At 35.2% G+C, this 16,551-nt stretch overlaps 1 protein-coding gene and 1 pseudogene across 2 annotated transcripts in view; one reads left to right on the top strand and one right to left on the bottom strand.

The window, feature by feature from the left end:
* The window catches only part of LOC109339356 (protein strawberry notch), a 28,352-nt gene extending 16,425 nt beyond the window's left edge, over positions 1 to 11,927 (top strand). For both annotated transcript variants that reach the window (XM_019576775.1, XM_019576776.1), the window contains exons 21-32: positions 83 to 178; positions 281 to 368; positions 464 to 584; positions 981 to 1,092; positions 1,175 to 1,298; positions 1,391 to 1,468; positions 1,558 to 1,676; positions 3,158 to 3,211; positions 3,295 to 3,397; positions 9,846 to 9,974; positions 10,411 to 10,522; positions 11,519 to 11,927. In XM_019576775.1, the coding sequence (XP_019432320.1) occupies positions 83 to 178; positions 281 to 368; positions 464 to 584; positions 981 to 1,092; positions 1,175 to 1,298; positions 1,391 to 1,468; positions 1,558 to 1,676; positions 3,158 to 3,211; positions 3,295 to 3,397; positions 9,846 to 9,974; positions 10,411 to 10,522; positions 11,519 to 11,550 (1,168 nt within the window). In that variant the 3' untranslated portion in view covers positions 11,551 to 11,927. The remainder of the gene's footprint in view (positions 1 to 82; positions 179 to 280; positions 369 to 463; positions 585 to 980; positions 1,093 to 1,174; positions 1,299 to 1,390; positions 1,469 to 1,557; positions 1,677 to 3,157; positions 3,212 to 3,294; positions 3,398 to 9,845; positions 9,975 to 10,410; positions 10,523 to 11,518) is intronic.
* Positions 11,928 to 11,991: 64 nt separating this feature from the next.
* Positions 11,992 to 13,712, bottom strand: LOC109339355 (annotated as a pseudogene).
* Positions 13,713 to 16,551: the final 2,839 nt, after the last annotated feature.

Here is a 16,551-nt window from a genome sequence, read left to right as displayed (position 1 = left end):
TGTTAGCAGCGGCATTTTTTTTTTTGCCTTTTCTGGATGCTACATCAGTTTTAGCTAATCTCTATTTTTATATGCTGTATAGGTTACTCTTTACTAATCTTGGTGGAGAACGACGGTTTGCATCAATTGTTGCTAAGAGATTAGAATCTCTTGGTGCTTTGACTCAGGGGGACCGCAGGCATGTTGGAGTTTTTAGTTTTCTTTTTCAGTGAATTGGCATGGATGAATTCTGACATCTTTGGCTATGTTGTTACTGACTTCCGTAATTAATGGCTTACAGGGCTGGACCTTCTTTAAGTGCTTATAATTATGATAGTGCTTACGGAAAGAGGGCTTTGATGATTATGTACAAAGGAATAATGGAGCAGGTTTCATATTTTTCTTTGGAAGTGACATGTATATTGAAATGCCTAATAACAAAAAGGTGGCTCAAATTTATATACTGACAAAAGCTATTTTTTAGGATTCTCTGCCTGTTGTACCTCCAGGTTGTTTGTCAGACAGACCAGATACTATTCAAGATTTTATTATTCAGGCAAAAGCTGCTCTTGTATCTGTTGGAATAGTTAGGGACACAATTCTTGGTAATTCATTTACTGGTTTCATCATGGGTTAGATAGAGTGGATCAATAATAATTATTAGTTTTCCATCTACCTCATGCTATGATGGACGTGCGTAAGGAGGGGAAAGGTGAGGAGATGAAAAGTTAATGTCAATCCCTGTTTGGATCTTTTTAATGAGGGGTAAAGAGGGGGAAGTGTTCACCCTAAAAACCCAAAGTTTATTCCCCTTAAAATTGAGGGGCGAGGAGAATGACTTTTATGTTAAACTTAATTGCAAACAAGGAGATCTAAGACCCATTCCTTCCCTTCCATTTCACCCACATCCAAACATAGCAATGGGGTTGATTGTTTGTGTTACCAGTTATTCTACTGCCTTTTCTTCCAATGATTAAACAAATGACTTCCTATATTTATAGGTAATGGTAAAGATCTCGGAAGGTTATCTGGTCGTATTATTGATTCTGATATGCACGATGTTGGACGATTCCTGAACCGGCTTTTGGGACTACCTCCTGAGATTCAGAATAGGTCCACCTTTGTAAATTAAATGATATGATGCTTCTAGATTTTAGAATTAGATTCAATATGCTAAATACAACTATATCAACAGGCTATTTGAGTTATTTGTAAGTGTCTTGGATCTTCTCGTTCAGAATGCTCGCATTGAAGGTAACCTTGACTCAGGCATAGTTGACTTGAAAGCTAATGTCATTGAACTACAAGGAACTCCCAAGGTTTTTGCTAGACTTGTTCGGCCAAATCATTTATTTATGGTGACTTTATTAAATAGCTAATATTGATGGGATAAATGTTCATTTTCATGCAGACGGTTCATGTTGATCAAATGACAGGGGCTTCAACGGTTTTGTTTACGTTCATCTTGGATCGTGGGATCACATGGGAGGTGCTTATTCTTTTATGTTTGCCCGATCTATGGTGTGCTTTACACCGACAAACTTTACATGCTGACTTTTATCTATTATTTACATGCAGTCAGCAAGTACCATGCTGAATGAAAAGCAGAAGGATGGACTTGGTTCATCCAATGATGGCTTCTATGAGTCCAAGAGAGAGTGGTTGGGAAAACGTCATGTCATTTTAGCATTTGAAAGGTATCATTCATAGTTTTTGTTACATGTGTTTCCTTAATTCTGATTCATTTTCGTTGGATGTAAGCTTGAAGGTTATTCTAATTGCAAGATTGGTGAATTAAACCAACCGTGTTTTTTCGTTCTCAAATGGAAACAAAAAATAGATGTTACCTGGCCTCATAATTTCCTTTCCGTTTCTTTCTCTTTTTCCTTTTTCTGGGTATCACATTAGGAATTCTCTTTATCCAACTTGATTTCTGATCTAATTTTACTCAACCTCTTGCCTATGCAATTCAGAATATATTACATGCTTTTCAGTATATTTTCTCCCACATTATACATTGACTCATCAGATATGCTAGATGCTACAAGACATAGAAGTGTAATGTGTCAATCAGGTATAATCTTGTCTGCGAGAAGCCTAATTCCTAAACTGTAACTAAATTACTAAAAGCATTTCAACATGCAAAAGCCTATATTTGAGATTCAAGGGTGGGTACTGGTGAAACCATCCAGTGAGAGTTCATTATGGGGGGAAGTTAGAAAATGGTAGACCCTGTCAAAAATTGTTTTCCCTGATGTCAACATGAATAGAGAAATTGTCCTCCAATGAAGTTCTATTTTAGTATATTATTCATAAAGACATGAAGAGAGTAGTAAAAAAAGCTACCTATAGTTATAAAAATAACCGTCAACATGTGTTAATCTTCTTGTCAGAATTCTTTTATTATTAGTTTCCGAATTTAGTTATGGTTAGTGGTTTACTTTTCAAAACATTAAGTGACAAGCCGATAATAACTTTTGATCACTTTGGGCAAAAATGGTGTATCTGTCTCCTCAACAACAACTAAGCCTTTTGCTCTAGGTCAAGTCAACTACTTGGTTCAAGTGGCACCATAATCTCCTATCCTAAATCATGTCTATGACAAATCATTGAATTCTAAATCCTTCATGGTTTCACCCGTGGTCTCTCTACCTCTAGTTATTGGACTATCCTCTATCTGATATACCTCCTCAACATGGCTTTTATAGGTCTTCACAAATGCTTAAACCAATGGGTTCCTTCCTAATCCTATTTTATTTAGTCTCCACTTATTCAATATGACATCACATCTTTGCTATATTGAGCTATTCTCTTGTTGACTTTTTACCACCACAACATTGCAAGTTTTATATTGTTTCCTTAATCTTTATGGTACTTTTCTATCACAAATAACACATGAAGCACTCCTGTATTGTGTCAACTCTGCTTGAATCCTATGATTTATTTCTACCTCTATTTCCTCGTCATTTTGTTTGATGAACTCAAGATACTTATAACATTTGCCCTTACTAATTTATACTTGTTAAAATGGATTCCACTGTTTTAATTTATTATATTGTTTCACATAGTTTTGTAAGATCATATTTATACAGCTTCTGTCATGAAGTAACCTCACGCCAAAACACGCTTACAGTGGATCTCCTTTTATCTCATTATTTTCATCTTCATTCTGTTCCAGTTCTGATTCAGGCATGTATAAGATAGTTCGCCCTGCTGTTGGAGAATCAATCCGGTATGTTTTTGCTAGTAGTTATACCTTGTTGAGCCTTTCAATTTAATTGTTTTGCTTAATCACTAGTTCCCCCAATTATATAGGGAGATGCCTCTGTCCGAACTAAAAACTAAATATAGGAAAGTTTCATCATTAGAGAAGGCTCAAACTGGTTGGGAAGAGGAATGTGAAGTTTCATCTAAACAGGTATATTTTGTCAGTACGTTACTTCCCATATTTTTAATTTTGCAAGTAGTCCCAAATGATTGAAGTCTTGAAACCTTGTGGTTTGACACGAGAAGTGAAATATTACTTGTTAATGTTAAGCAGGGTTTCAGTTTTGTTAGGACTACAAGGATATTTTATTTATTTGATTTGCTACAGTCAACGATTATATGAAATTTAAAGAATAACATCAAATTGAAAAAGTATGAAATTGTAGAGATAATTTCTGAGTTGCTTGAGTTAGTCTTACAGTCAGCGTAGTATGTATTTGTATACACTTGTTACTAACTATAGCTTTTGATTACAAGGAAATTACTAAGATAGAATTTTCCTAGGTACATGAATGATATTCCATATTATTAGAAGTGTGCATTAGTTAATAATGCACGTGCTTTCTTTACTTAAGTGACTGAATCTGTTAGGCTTTAGTTAGAGTTTGTTAGTAGGTTGTTAGGTCCACATGCATTGTATCTTCCCTATATAAAGGACTCAGCTACTTATTGTAAATACACAATTTGAAATAATACATTTACTCTTCTCACTTTCTCTCTTATTTTCTAAATTCATCTTCTCCTTCTTTTCTTATATGGTATCAGAGCCATGGCTGCCACACAAACCAACAATGAAACCATTCACTCTTCACCACCACTTTCTCCCTCCGCTGCTTCGCCGCTACAAGCCGTTTCTTCTCCCCTTGTTCTTCCTCTTCCTTTCGTAAAACTAACAGAGAAGAACTATCTGGTGTAGCGCCATTTTATGCTTGCAACCCTAACTTCTAACAGAGCAAACAAATTCGTCTTAGGCACAGAGATTCCCCATCGTTTTCTCACGGAGGATGATCGATTAATCAATCGTGTCAATCCAGCGTACCTTCGTTGGGAAGAACTAGATCAAACGGTATTTTCGTGGATTCTAAACTCTCTCTGAAGCACTTCAACCACGTGTGGTTGGATATAGGCACTCATGGCAACTCTAGGAGGAACTTGATTCCTATTGCAATTCTCAGACAAAAGCCCGATGCCGACAGTTACGCTCTCAACTTCGTCCAATTTCGCAAGGTTCGAGTTCAATTTTTGAATATTTTACGACAATCAAGGGACTTGTGGATTCTCTAATATACACAGATACTCCGATTTCAACTGCGGAACATATTGATTACATTCTTGATGGACTTAATGAGGAGTACCAGCCAGTTATCACCTCGGTAGAAAGTCAATTGGATCTTCCTTCTGTTCACAATCTTGAATCATTTTTACTCACCTTCGAGTCTCGTCTTGAGAAGAATAAAGGTAAAGCTCTATATGATGTTCTCTCCGCTAACGTTGCTGTTCACTCCACTTCACCTCCTTCTTCAAAACCGATTAATTCATTCTCTCGCTAGAATATGCCTCTGTCGCAATATCCTTCGAATAATTTTGCGCCGCGACCTGAATTGCAAAATCCAGGGTTTACTGGTGGTTATGGAGGTTTTAATGGCTATAGAGGAAGAAGTGGCAATCTTCGTGGTGGTCGGAGTAGAGGAGGAAGAAGTAGCAATCCAGGGTTTACTGGACGATTCTCCTCGCTGTTTTGTGTGTATTGCAATAGATCTGGTCATGAAGTCAACACCTGCTACTATGCTCCACTGAATTTTGGTGTTACATACTCTCCTCCCTCCTATCTTGCGCCACATCAGCAATCACCCCAATTTCTCAACCATGTTGGGCCTCATTCTCATTATCCAGCCCATTTCCTTCTTGATTTTAACAAAGACTTCTACTCAGGACCATCTCACTGTTATAATCATGGGCCTTCATTTTATCCAATACATGACACTGCTCTTCTTGGGCCTGGCCCAAATCATTCCACAAAACACACATTTCCTCATTATGCAATGATGACATCAGCACCTCACAACCCAAAGTCTTATGCGATGGACACCAAGAAAGTAACATGGTACCCTGACTCTGGGGCACCAACCACTTGACTGTCGATCCAGATTTGGTACATGAACCAACTGAGGTGTTTTCTCATGATCAAATCTTCATGGGTAATGGAACGGGTATCCCTATATAGTCTGTTGGCAATTCTTATTTTTCTTCTGTTTCTAATTCTCAGTATGCTTTCAAATTGAAAAATCTTCTTCTTGTTCCTTCTATCACCAAGAACCTCTTAAGTGTCTCACAGTTTGCAAATGATAATTGTTGTTACTTTGAATTCCATCCTAATGTTTGCTACGTGAAATCATAGGGTTCTAATGAAATTTTACTCAAAGGTTTTCTCACCAAGGAAGAACTCTATGCTTTCCAAGGTGCTCTTCCCACTTGTATCTTCTTGTGCAGTTGCTTCTGCAGATTGGAATCCTTCTAGTCTTCATAGGTCTAGTTCTGGTGATTGTAATAAGCTTGACTTGTCACCATGTAATAAACCTAATTCTACTATGTGTAATCACCTTAGTTCTCATACTTCAGTGTTTTCGCTTTGACATCTTAGATTGGGTCATCCCCATGAATCAGTTGTTAAAAATGTTCTAGCAAACTGTAAAATCTCACAATAATAAATCCGTGTCTGATTTCTGTTCTTCATGCTGCATTGGTAAATCTCATAGACTTCATTCTCCAAGTTCATCTAATGTTTACAAAACATCCTTTGATTTAGTCTATGTTTACCTATGGGGTCCTGCACCTGTTCATTCTGAAATAGGATTCAGGTACTACCTCTCTATTGTGGATGCCCATAGAAGGCACACATGGATTTTCCTGCTTAAAAAAAAATCTGAAACACTTTATTTCAGTATTTCTTGAGCTATGTTCATACACAATTCCAACTCACTGTTAAAGCTGTGCAAAGTGACTATGGAGGAGAGTTTAGACCATTTACTAAGTTTCTTAGAAGTCAAGGTATTGTGCATAGGATTTCCTGTCCTCATACACACCACCAACAAGGAACTGTAGAGAGGAAGCATAGGCACATTGTAGAAACAAGGCTCACTTTACTAGCTCACTCTCATCTTCCCTTAACTCTCTAGGATCATGCCTTTACAACAATAGTATTTTTAATCAATAGACTTCCTTCAGTAACTCTTAACAATAAAACTCCTCATGAGCTTCTCTTTTAATCAAAAGTTTTTGGATGTGTCTGTTTCCCTCTTCTCAGACCATATAACAAACATAAGCTTTCTCCTAGAAGCTCAGAATGTATCTTTTTGGGATACTCTTCTAATCACAAAGGTTACAAGTGTATGTCATATGATGGAAAGATTTATATTTCGAAGGATGTTATCTTTAGTGAATGTCTTTCCATTTGCTCTTAAAAGAACAAACACATCCACCACTGATCAAAATACTCTCATTTCATCTCCCACTAATACTCATATGTCTCATATATTCACTACTCCTACTGAATATTCTTCTCCTACTGAATGTTCTCAACCTATAGAGACCTCAAATTCCAGAAACATCTCACATTATGATCCTGCTCACAATGGCCTAGCACCTGTTTCAGTTTCATACCAAAATTCTCAGCCTTCATCCCTATCTTCTAGTCCTATTCTTCCATCTATTGGTTCTAATTCTGCTTCTACCAATCCTTTACCCTTGACTATGGATTCTGTTCCAATTACCTCTCATCCCATGCAAACAAGATCAAAATCTGGGATATTCAAAAATATATATCCCAGAGTTCACCTTGTGCAATGTGAACCTGTTAGTGAAAAGGCTGGGAACTTGGTCTCTCATGACTCTACCACCTAATAAGAAGGCTATTGGGTGCAAATGGGTTTTTAGAGTTAAAGAAAACCTAGATGGAACAATTAACAAGTATAAAGCTCGGTTGGTTGCAAAAGGGTTTCATCATAAACATGGAGTGGATTACAATGAAACCTTTTCTCCGGTAGTTAAGCCAGTTACAATTCGGGTGCTACTGACTCTTGCTGTTTCTAATCAATGGATGCTTGAACAACTTGACATCAATAATGCCTTTTTAAATGGCATTCTTGATGAAGAAGTTTACATGACTCAACCATTGGGGTTTCAAAACGAGGATAAGTCTCTAGTTTGCAAGCTTCGCAAGGCCATTTATGGACTAAAGCAAGCTCCGAGGCAATGGTTTGAGAGACTAAAAGGATCCTTACTCAAGTTTGGGTTTAAAATCAGCAAGTGTGACAATTCTCTCTTCATTCACACTTCCAAGACCTATAAACTATATGTTTTAGTTTATGTTGATGACATAATAGTTATTGGGTCATCTTCCTCACATGTTCAACAACTTATCAAGGATTTAAGTTCCACCTTTGCTCTCAAACAGTTAGGTCATCTTGATTATTTTCTTGGCATTGAAGTCAAACACAGAAAGAATGGCTCTCTATTTCTATCTCAAACCAAGTACATCAAAGATCTACTTGAAAGAGCTAATCTTGCTTCATCCAAGTCTCTTCCTACACCAATGGCCAGCAATTGCAAACTTACTAAGCATGGATCAGATTTCTTTGAAGATCCCACTTTCTATAGGTCCATTGTGGGTGCTCTTCAATATGCAACTGTCATCAGACTAGATATCACCTATTGTGTAAACAGGGTATGTCAGTTTCTTGAAAAACCATTAAATTCACATTGGACAGCAGTGAAAAGAATCATTAGGTATCTTCAAGGGACTCATGCCATGGGGTTGACTGTTAAACCTGTCGAAAATCTCTCTAATCTGCCAATTGTAGCCTTTTGTGATGCTGATTGGACATCGGATATTGATGATAGAAAGTCAATTTCTGGTGCTTGCCTCTACTTAGGTCCTAATGTTATCACTTGGTGGTCTAAGAAACAACATAATATTTCAAGGTGAAGCACTGAAGTTGAATATAGAAGCTTAGCCTTGGCATCTCAAGAAATCATGTGGGTTGAGTCTCTGCTCAAAGAACTACAAGTCACTCATCAAACTCCACTATTTTCTGTGACAACTTGAGCACAGTAGCAATGTCTCACAATCTAGTTCTGCATAATTGCACCAAGCACATTGAATTGGATCTGTATTTTGTCAGGGACAACCTGACAAAATACAAAACAAAACTCTAATTGTCAAGCATATACCCTCAGAATTCCAGACTGCTGATATCTTCACAAAGCCTCTACCCAACACTCAGTTTATTACTCTTAGAAATCAACTACGAATTCAAGACTGCAACTCCACAGGTTAATCAAAACATCATCATCTGAGGAGTCTTGGATTCAGAGGGATATATTAGAAGTGTGCATTAGTTAATAATGCACGTGCTTCCTTTACTTAGGTGACTGAATTTGTTAGGCTTTAGTTAGAGTTTGTTAGTAGGTTGTTAGGTCCACATGCATTGTATCTTCCCTATATAAAGGACTCAACTACTTATTGTAAATACACAATTTGAAATAATACATTTACTCTTCTCACTTTCTCTCTCTTATTTTCTAGATTCATCTTCTCCTTCTTTTCTTATACATATGTGCATAAATCTACTAATTCATGAACATGAGTTAAAGCTTTTGACTATACAAAAAACTAAGTCATTTAATACTAAATATTTCCAACACTTCATTCCTCTCTCTGACTGTAAATTTCTTCACCCCTCTATTCATAAGTAAAATCTATGAACATAAACAAAAAGTGGGCAAAACAAGTATTCTAGTCATATGAATTAAGAACTTAGTTCGTTTTCCCGCCCTTCTAAGATTAAGTGATGTACTACTGTCCTGTTTCTAAATAGAAGATAGTTTTCTACTGGTTACTACCCTGTTTATAAATTGGACTTAATATACTCTCACTTTATGCTCGAGCAGTTTTTTCTGGCCAATGCCTGAGCTAGACATATTCATTACTTAGATGATGTCATAATAAAAGTTCCAATATCTTTAATTCTAATGGAACTCTTACTCTTATGTTTTACATTGCACCGGGCCACCATATTAGACGAAGTGATTTTGGTAGTCCTTAATGAGAACGGACACCAAAAATTACACTTTGCTATTAATTTTGTACTATTATATTTATAGCAAATCGTTAATTTTTATGATTATGTAGAAACAAAATGAAGTCTCATGCTTTCTAGTGTTACAAATTCTAAAGCACTAAAACATTTTAATAAATAGAACCATACCTGTCCTCTGATTGCACTTTAGCATAAGGTATTGTGACTGAAATTTAATGGTTCAAAAATCACTTACTTATATACATTTTAGCGCCATGCACTTAGTAATAGGCTGATTATAATAAAGTTTTGCATTGCTCCCGCTGATTATAATAAAGTTTTGCATTGCTCCCTTGCTCTACTGTCTCCGCCATCTAGACCTCATCATCGGTACATTGGTATGCTAGAATGCATCTATACTAGTACCTAGAAACACACATTTAGATGTAGGTGAGAAAATATTTAATACTTGTTGACTGTACACTGTCTTACATTTTGGATTCTTCTTACCTTTGTTGGCAGTGCATGCATGGTCCTAAGTGTAAGATTGGCAACTTCTGTACAGTTGGCAGAAGACTACAGGAAGTAAATGTCTTGGGGGGCCTCATTCTTCCTGTCTGGGGAGCTATAGAGAAGGCCCTTGCTAAGCAGGTATTTCACCTACATTCCAGCATATAAGATGCCTGGAACCAAAACATTCTTTTAATAAATGACCGTTCTATAGCTGCAAAAATTGTCTATTTGTGCATTTATTTGTCACTTTCTCCTGTTTCATCTGGTGATCTAAGTTGAATTTTGAAATGGAGAGGTTTGCAAGGTGAAAAACTGAGTTGTAGCAGATGACATTCATTATCTTATAAATTGACCTGATTTATTATAGTAACTCTTTTATTTAAAAGAACATATTTCTTCCAGAAGAACTCAAGAAGGTATTCCTTTATGAGGCAGCTTTCACTCCTTGTTAAAAAATGCATCATTTACACTTTGGTTATGGCTAATATATTTCTGATTGGCGGTGGTACTTTCAGGAATTACTTAAATATATTTCTCTTTGTAAAAACTAAATTGCAAATCTAAATCTGTTCAGGCCCGCCTAAGCCATAGAAGGTTGCGTGTTGTACGCATTGAAACTACTGTTGATAGTCAACGTATTGTTGGGCTTCTCGTTCCAAATGCTGCAGTTGAAACTGTGCTTCAAGGTTTTCCCCTGTCTCTCTCTCTCAAATACACATTCATGCATGTAATATGCACTCATGATGCATGATTTGCTTCCGTTGAAGATTGAGATATGGATATATTTGTTTGTGGAATGTGCATGTTAAGAGATTCTTCTTTTAACGTAGATATTGTACCTTTCGACAACTTCAGGGAAAATTTGAACTGGATTTAAGATTGAATAAATTTGATGATGCATACTATTAATAATTGTTTGGACTTATATTTGGGTGTTTGTTGGAACAATGTTGACGTTCCTTGAATGCAAATTTTTTGTATTAATTCAATACTGTTTCCTAATCCATTAGTTTACTTTAAAATTGATGTGCGTCATTCTTTTCAAACAAATAAATGCATTAGGCACTCATTCTTAATCATATAATTGTTTAAATTTTGTGAAATTTGGTATCATGATTAAATGATAACTTGGTATAATTCATCAATTGGGTTTGGCTAAAATCATTTTTTCCACTTTTGTTAAGTGAAATTTTAACACCAGTATAGACACGTGTTATATATTTGATCTCTCTATGGATAGGTATCATATCAAGTAAAGGTCAAAATACAAAGTCAAGTAGCTTTTTGAATCAGTTGTGTAACCTTGAAGTAACATGTAATCTTGAGTATGCATATAAGGTTCAATAATCAAAATTATCTCATTTCACATCTTATAATTGTGCTCTGACTTGGTATAGCGTCTATATACATAAATACTGCAAAATTAAAAGCGAAGTGGAATTACATAATTGATTAATGCAAAATTATTACGTTCTTTCCCTTTCTGTGCTGATTTTTTTCTCTGATGTGTTTTCCTCTTAAAGATAATGAAGTTCAGGATAGTTGTTTAAGACTTTAAGCTGTTAGCCTTGATGTGAACTTGTTTTAGTTCAGTACATATTTGATGAATTTTCTTAATCTGATTTATTTTTTGTAAAATGTGAGGAAGATACCAACCTAAATTTGCTTGACATCATTTGCAGGTTTAGCATGGGTTCAAGAAATTGACGATTGACCGGTGACGATGGACTCTGCCCACATTTCTTTTTCAACAAACTTTACAACTAGGTGCTGCCTTCTGAAATTTGCATCTCTGGTCCTGAAGCAATTTTCTGTTAAAGGAGAAGGTTCATCCCTGGGCTGAATTTTTGGAGGGGAAGGACCTATGCACCATGCAACACAATTCTGCACTCTCGTTTTTAGTGATTTTTTAATTTTATCACCCATTTTGGCATATAATTCGATTTTGTATATCTATAAAGATGATTATTCACTGAGAAAGTGAAACACGGTAGATGGCTAGGTTGTATTGCATGTAGTCCAGTCTGAACCAGAATTAGTTTGTATCAGTTATCATAAATTACTATTGAAAAATATATTGTTTAACATCAATTCTCCAAGCACGCATTAACACGTGAGCAAACCAAAAACTGCAAATATTATTCTCTTTGTGTGCTTAAGATGAGAACATATCAACCCAGGAATATAGTCCAGGTTGCTGTGTAAAACCTGCAATCTTCAGCTTCTGCCTAGCCTTCAAAACAAGCTCTTGATTTGTAACTGCACCACCAGTCTCCTCAAGTATACTTTGTATTGCATTGCTAAAACCACCATAAGCTTTGGCAGAATTTCCTGCAGGAATTGCATCTGCTGAAGTCTGGTCAGTTTGACAGCGGCTCAGCAGAATTCCATCCAGCATATACCTCATGCTTACTGTCCACATGTGTCAATAGGGCAGGTTTTGCATATCCCTCATCCTCATCCAGCTTTTGCTTGAGAAACTCTTGAGCAAGACCACCCACTAACCCCAAGATTCCACCATCTCTATGCTGGAGTTTGTCCAGAATAACCTTCATGAACTTCTTTACCTTAGGGCTAGCATCCTCCCCAAAAACATCGAAAGGTGAAGGTCTCAGTTTCCCAACATCTATATCATCTTTCCCAGTTTTTTGCTTCGGTATATCAATGAGGGTTGAAAGTGGCAGAGATTTATTCTTTACATGGCAGTGTTGACCATGTGGGAGGTCAATATCCCTATCTTCAACTTCGTCATCATTGATGCTTCTGTGGTGCCGCAATGCAGAAGGGACATGAATTCCATGAGACTCGAAGGCATTCTCCAGTTTCTGATGCAGAAAGCTTGAGAGTCCAGAGCCAGAATCTTGGTCTTCTGTCCCTTTGAGCTACGTCCAATCTGTTCCTTAGTTTCTTTAAGTAAACCACCACTATGACAAGAGTCTGATACAATTGTAAGTCTAACACCTCTAGGGAGTTCATCTACCAAATCCTTGAAATCATCATCTGTTTGCACACAACAAATGCTTCATTACTTACCACAAAATTCATGCCACTGCAACATCTTCTAGCCAAAAACATATAATAACATCATAGTTACTATAAAATAAAGAAAATCTTTTGGTATATTCAGTCTATTTGTGAGTTGATTTTTGGAGTGAAATGAAAGCTTCAGAGTCATGCAAACAAATCCTTAAAGATCACATCTTACATTTTGGGGCAAGTGACAAAATCATAATAGATATGTGCAGAAAATGAGATTAGAACAACAAAAAGTATTTAACTCATAAAATGGAATTATCTTTAGAGCCAATGTATATAAGATGCAATTAAGTGAATATGAGCTTAAATCCACTAAATGTCTAAAGAAAACAATTTTGTCTTGTGCAATAAGCAAGCAAGCAATGAAAATTATATTCAATCATAAAACATATACAAAAAGAAATCAACAAACAAACACCTCAGATAAAGTTTTATAAGTTAGTCCACCATTCATGTTTTTATAAAAGTGAAAGTATTTTCAATCTATGGTGCATATATTATAGTATATATTATATTTCTATATGAGACTGAGATGAATAAACCAGTGATGAGATTCATATCAGAAGGCACAATGCATTCATCATAGCTAGTATCATCTTCTTCTCCAGTCTCCACTGTAATGAACAAAAAGCACATCCTCTTCCTCCGCAGAACGTTCTTCCCCGTAGGCTGCGTGTAGGACTCATCGGTATCTATTGATAAGGCAAGTGTGCATCTTCCACACGTCGTTTATGCATCCTTTCACCTCTGCTTTTGTTCCTGGATAGTTGCATCCGATCAATATTGCTTTTCTCGCCATTGCCACTACACTACTTCCTTTTTTTCTTTCTAATGTTCAACTCTCTATATAGTTGACCAAGGAAAAGGTTTTTAAATTGTCGGTTGCGGTCGCGATTGCGGTCATTGCGGCTTTGGTGATGCGGATTGCGGCCATTGCAGTGTGAATTACTTTGCGAGTAAAAACGTATTTTTGACATATAAAAACATATTTTTGACATCGCGGTCTGATGCAGCCCGATGCGGTTACATTGCGGCCCGATGCGATTCAAATGCGGTCCAATGCGGTTGCGTTACGGCCTGTTGCGGTCACATCACTATGAATCGGTATCACACCACAATTACGGTGTTATGCGGTTGCGGCGGTCACCGCAACCGCAATATTGCGGCCGCATCATGTGATGTGATCCGAAATTTAATACACTAGGTGTATATAGTAATTGTTTCTATTTTATCTAAACATGACGTTGATATAAGAATTCTCTTCTCATATGGTGATAAAATGTTCGATTTCAGAAAATAATATTTATTAGGAATAACAATTATACATTCTTCCGTTAAGGGGATGCCTTTTATTATAAAATAAGGGGGGAAATGGGCCAACTCTTTGATAATTTGAATGGGAGGAACATACTTAAATCAGGTGAGAAAGAAAGAATATTATTTGAGTGTAATATATATATGAACTGTGATCGTAAATATTTATATATAGTTAATATACTATCTATGATTTATTTGTATTGTTTTTTTGAAGAGTCAACGATGATTAAATATAAATAATGTATTATGCAATGACAATGTATCAAAATCATATATCGTTAGTACATACAATTTTTTCTCATTATTTTGCACATGGTTGATTATTCCATAAATGATATAAATTTATTTAATAATTTAGATTTAGATTTATTTAAGGTTGCATCATTAGAGGAAGAAGTTACAAATAAGTTGCAAAATGATGTCTACATAAGGGATGAACAAAAAAGAATTATAATGGAGATGTTCAAAGGAAATTGGTAGGATATGGGTAGTGTTTTGAAATATGCAAATATTTGTGTATTTAAATAATGGGTTGAACATGGTAGAGGGCTTTGTAAATCCATAACTTGTGTAATGTTTATCCCACAAACCACATGCCTATACTACTTCCTTAAAATACCTCATCTCCCTCTCAACCACTATATATTCATTGGTTTGATTGCTAACTAATTATTATTTTAACTATATTTACAACTCTAGCTAGTAAATTAGTTTATGTATAAACTAACTACTTATTTAGATATTTTGTTATATTTAATTAGATGTACATCAAAGACTTCTTCAAGTTCAAGTTAATAGTGGATAAAAAACAAAAACGACTAGAACATATACAACTACTATTCTTTTCAAAATATACATTATTAACATATTTTTAAGTTGGCTATCTAGTACCTAAAGTTTAACGTGAAAGAAATATGAAGAATAAAATTGAGTCATCCTTGTAAAATGCAAAAATGATGAACCTTTAGATTCAAGCATGCTTACTAAAGAAGCAACCTCAATATTAACTTTGTAAAATGATTATTCACTTAGGGCTTTAAAAATGGGATGCATACATAAAATGAAAAAAATGGGATACATACATAAAATAATAATTAGCTTTTTGATTTTTAAGTATAGGATATAGAGTATAATATATATATATATATATATATATATATATATATAACAACGTAGGCGGCATAAATGTATATATCAATAGCATATGTGTTTCACATATTATCAATGTATTATCCACCTACTATGTATTATCAATATATTATCAATGTATACAACAACGTTTATTTTAGATGTATAATAGTGTTTTTATTGGCTTTCTGTTTGATCGTAGTAGACCAGTAGTATATGGTCATCCTTAATAGCGCTTCACAAACGATGTTGTATTGATTATATACAACAACGCAACACATAAAAAACATTGTCATATAGTGCATCAATACAACAGCGCATCGTCCACAAAGCGCTATCATATAGTCTTAACTAAACACCGCATTTTATAGGTCTTATTAATAATGCTTGTTGTTGCGTTGTTGAAGTTCATATATTTAAGAGCGCAATAACAGAAAAACGTTGTAGTATTATTCATAAATTTTCTCAAACAACACCTTAATACAACAACGCATCACATGTATAGCGTTGTTGTATTAATAATGTACCACAACGCTTTCTATAAAAAAAAGTGTTGTTGTAGTTATCCTTTAACTACAACACATGCTAGGACTTCCCATAGAATTCGATGTTGATTTGTATAAATTAATATCTGCATATACATTTATTAGCGGAACAGACATTCTCAACAACACAGACATTTATACATTCTAAACAATATAGATACATTAATACAAGTCAGAAGTTTGTTTTATTAAACATCAATACAATACAAAATACAAAGAATGAATATCACGCAAATTATGTTTTGACAGAGTACATAATTACAAATAAAAAACTTACACAAATTACAAAGAAACAATATTATACAAATTACAAATTATCAAAATTATACAAAAACTACTTGCATCTATTTTTTCATTTTCTTTGATTGTTTTTGTTTTTTAGGGTCATCCTTGTCTGGAAGAGCATATTGATTTACCCAAAACCCTTCATCGTGATCATCTCTTGTATATAAATCATCATCTGTAGTTGGTCCGCTCTCACGCGACTGATATGTCCCAAAAAAAGATCATATTCATCAATATCTTCATATTCTTGGTCATCAATATTATTGACGATTATTTATTTTGTTAGTTAAAAGAACAATGGACCATTTCATATCAGCTGAGCCTTATGATGCTAGAATAAATGGTTCATCTTTATATTCTGGTCTATTAAGATCCACTTGCATGAACCATAACTCATCAACTCG

Source organism: Lupinus angustifolius, unplaced genomic scaffold, assembly GCF_001865875.1.
Source record: "Lupinus angustifolius cultivar Tanjil unplaced genomic scaffold, LupAngTanjil_v1.0 Scaffold_74_4, whole genome shotgun sequence".
Taxonomy (NCBI): Eukaryota; Viridiplantae; Streptophyta; class Magnoliopsida; order Fabales; family Fabaceae; genus Lupinus; species Lupinus angustifolius.
Note: the sequence above shows the minus strand (reverse complement) of the source record. Positions and strands in the feature narration are given on the sequence as shown.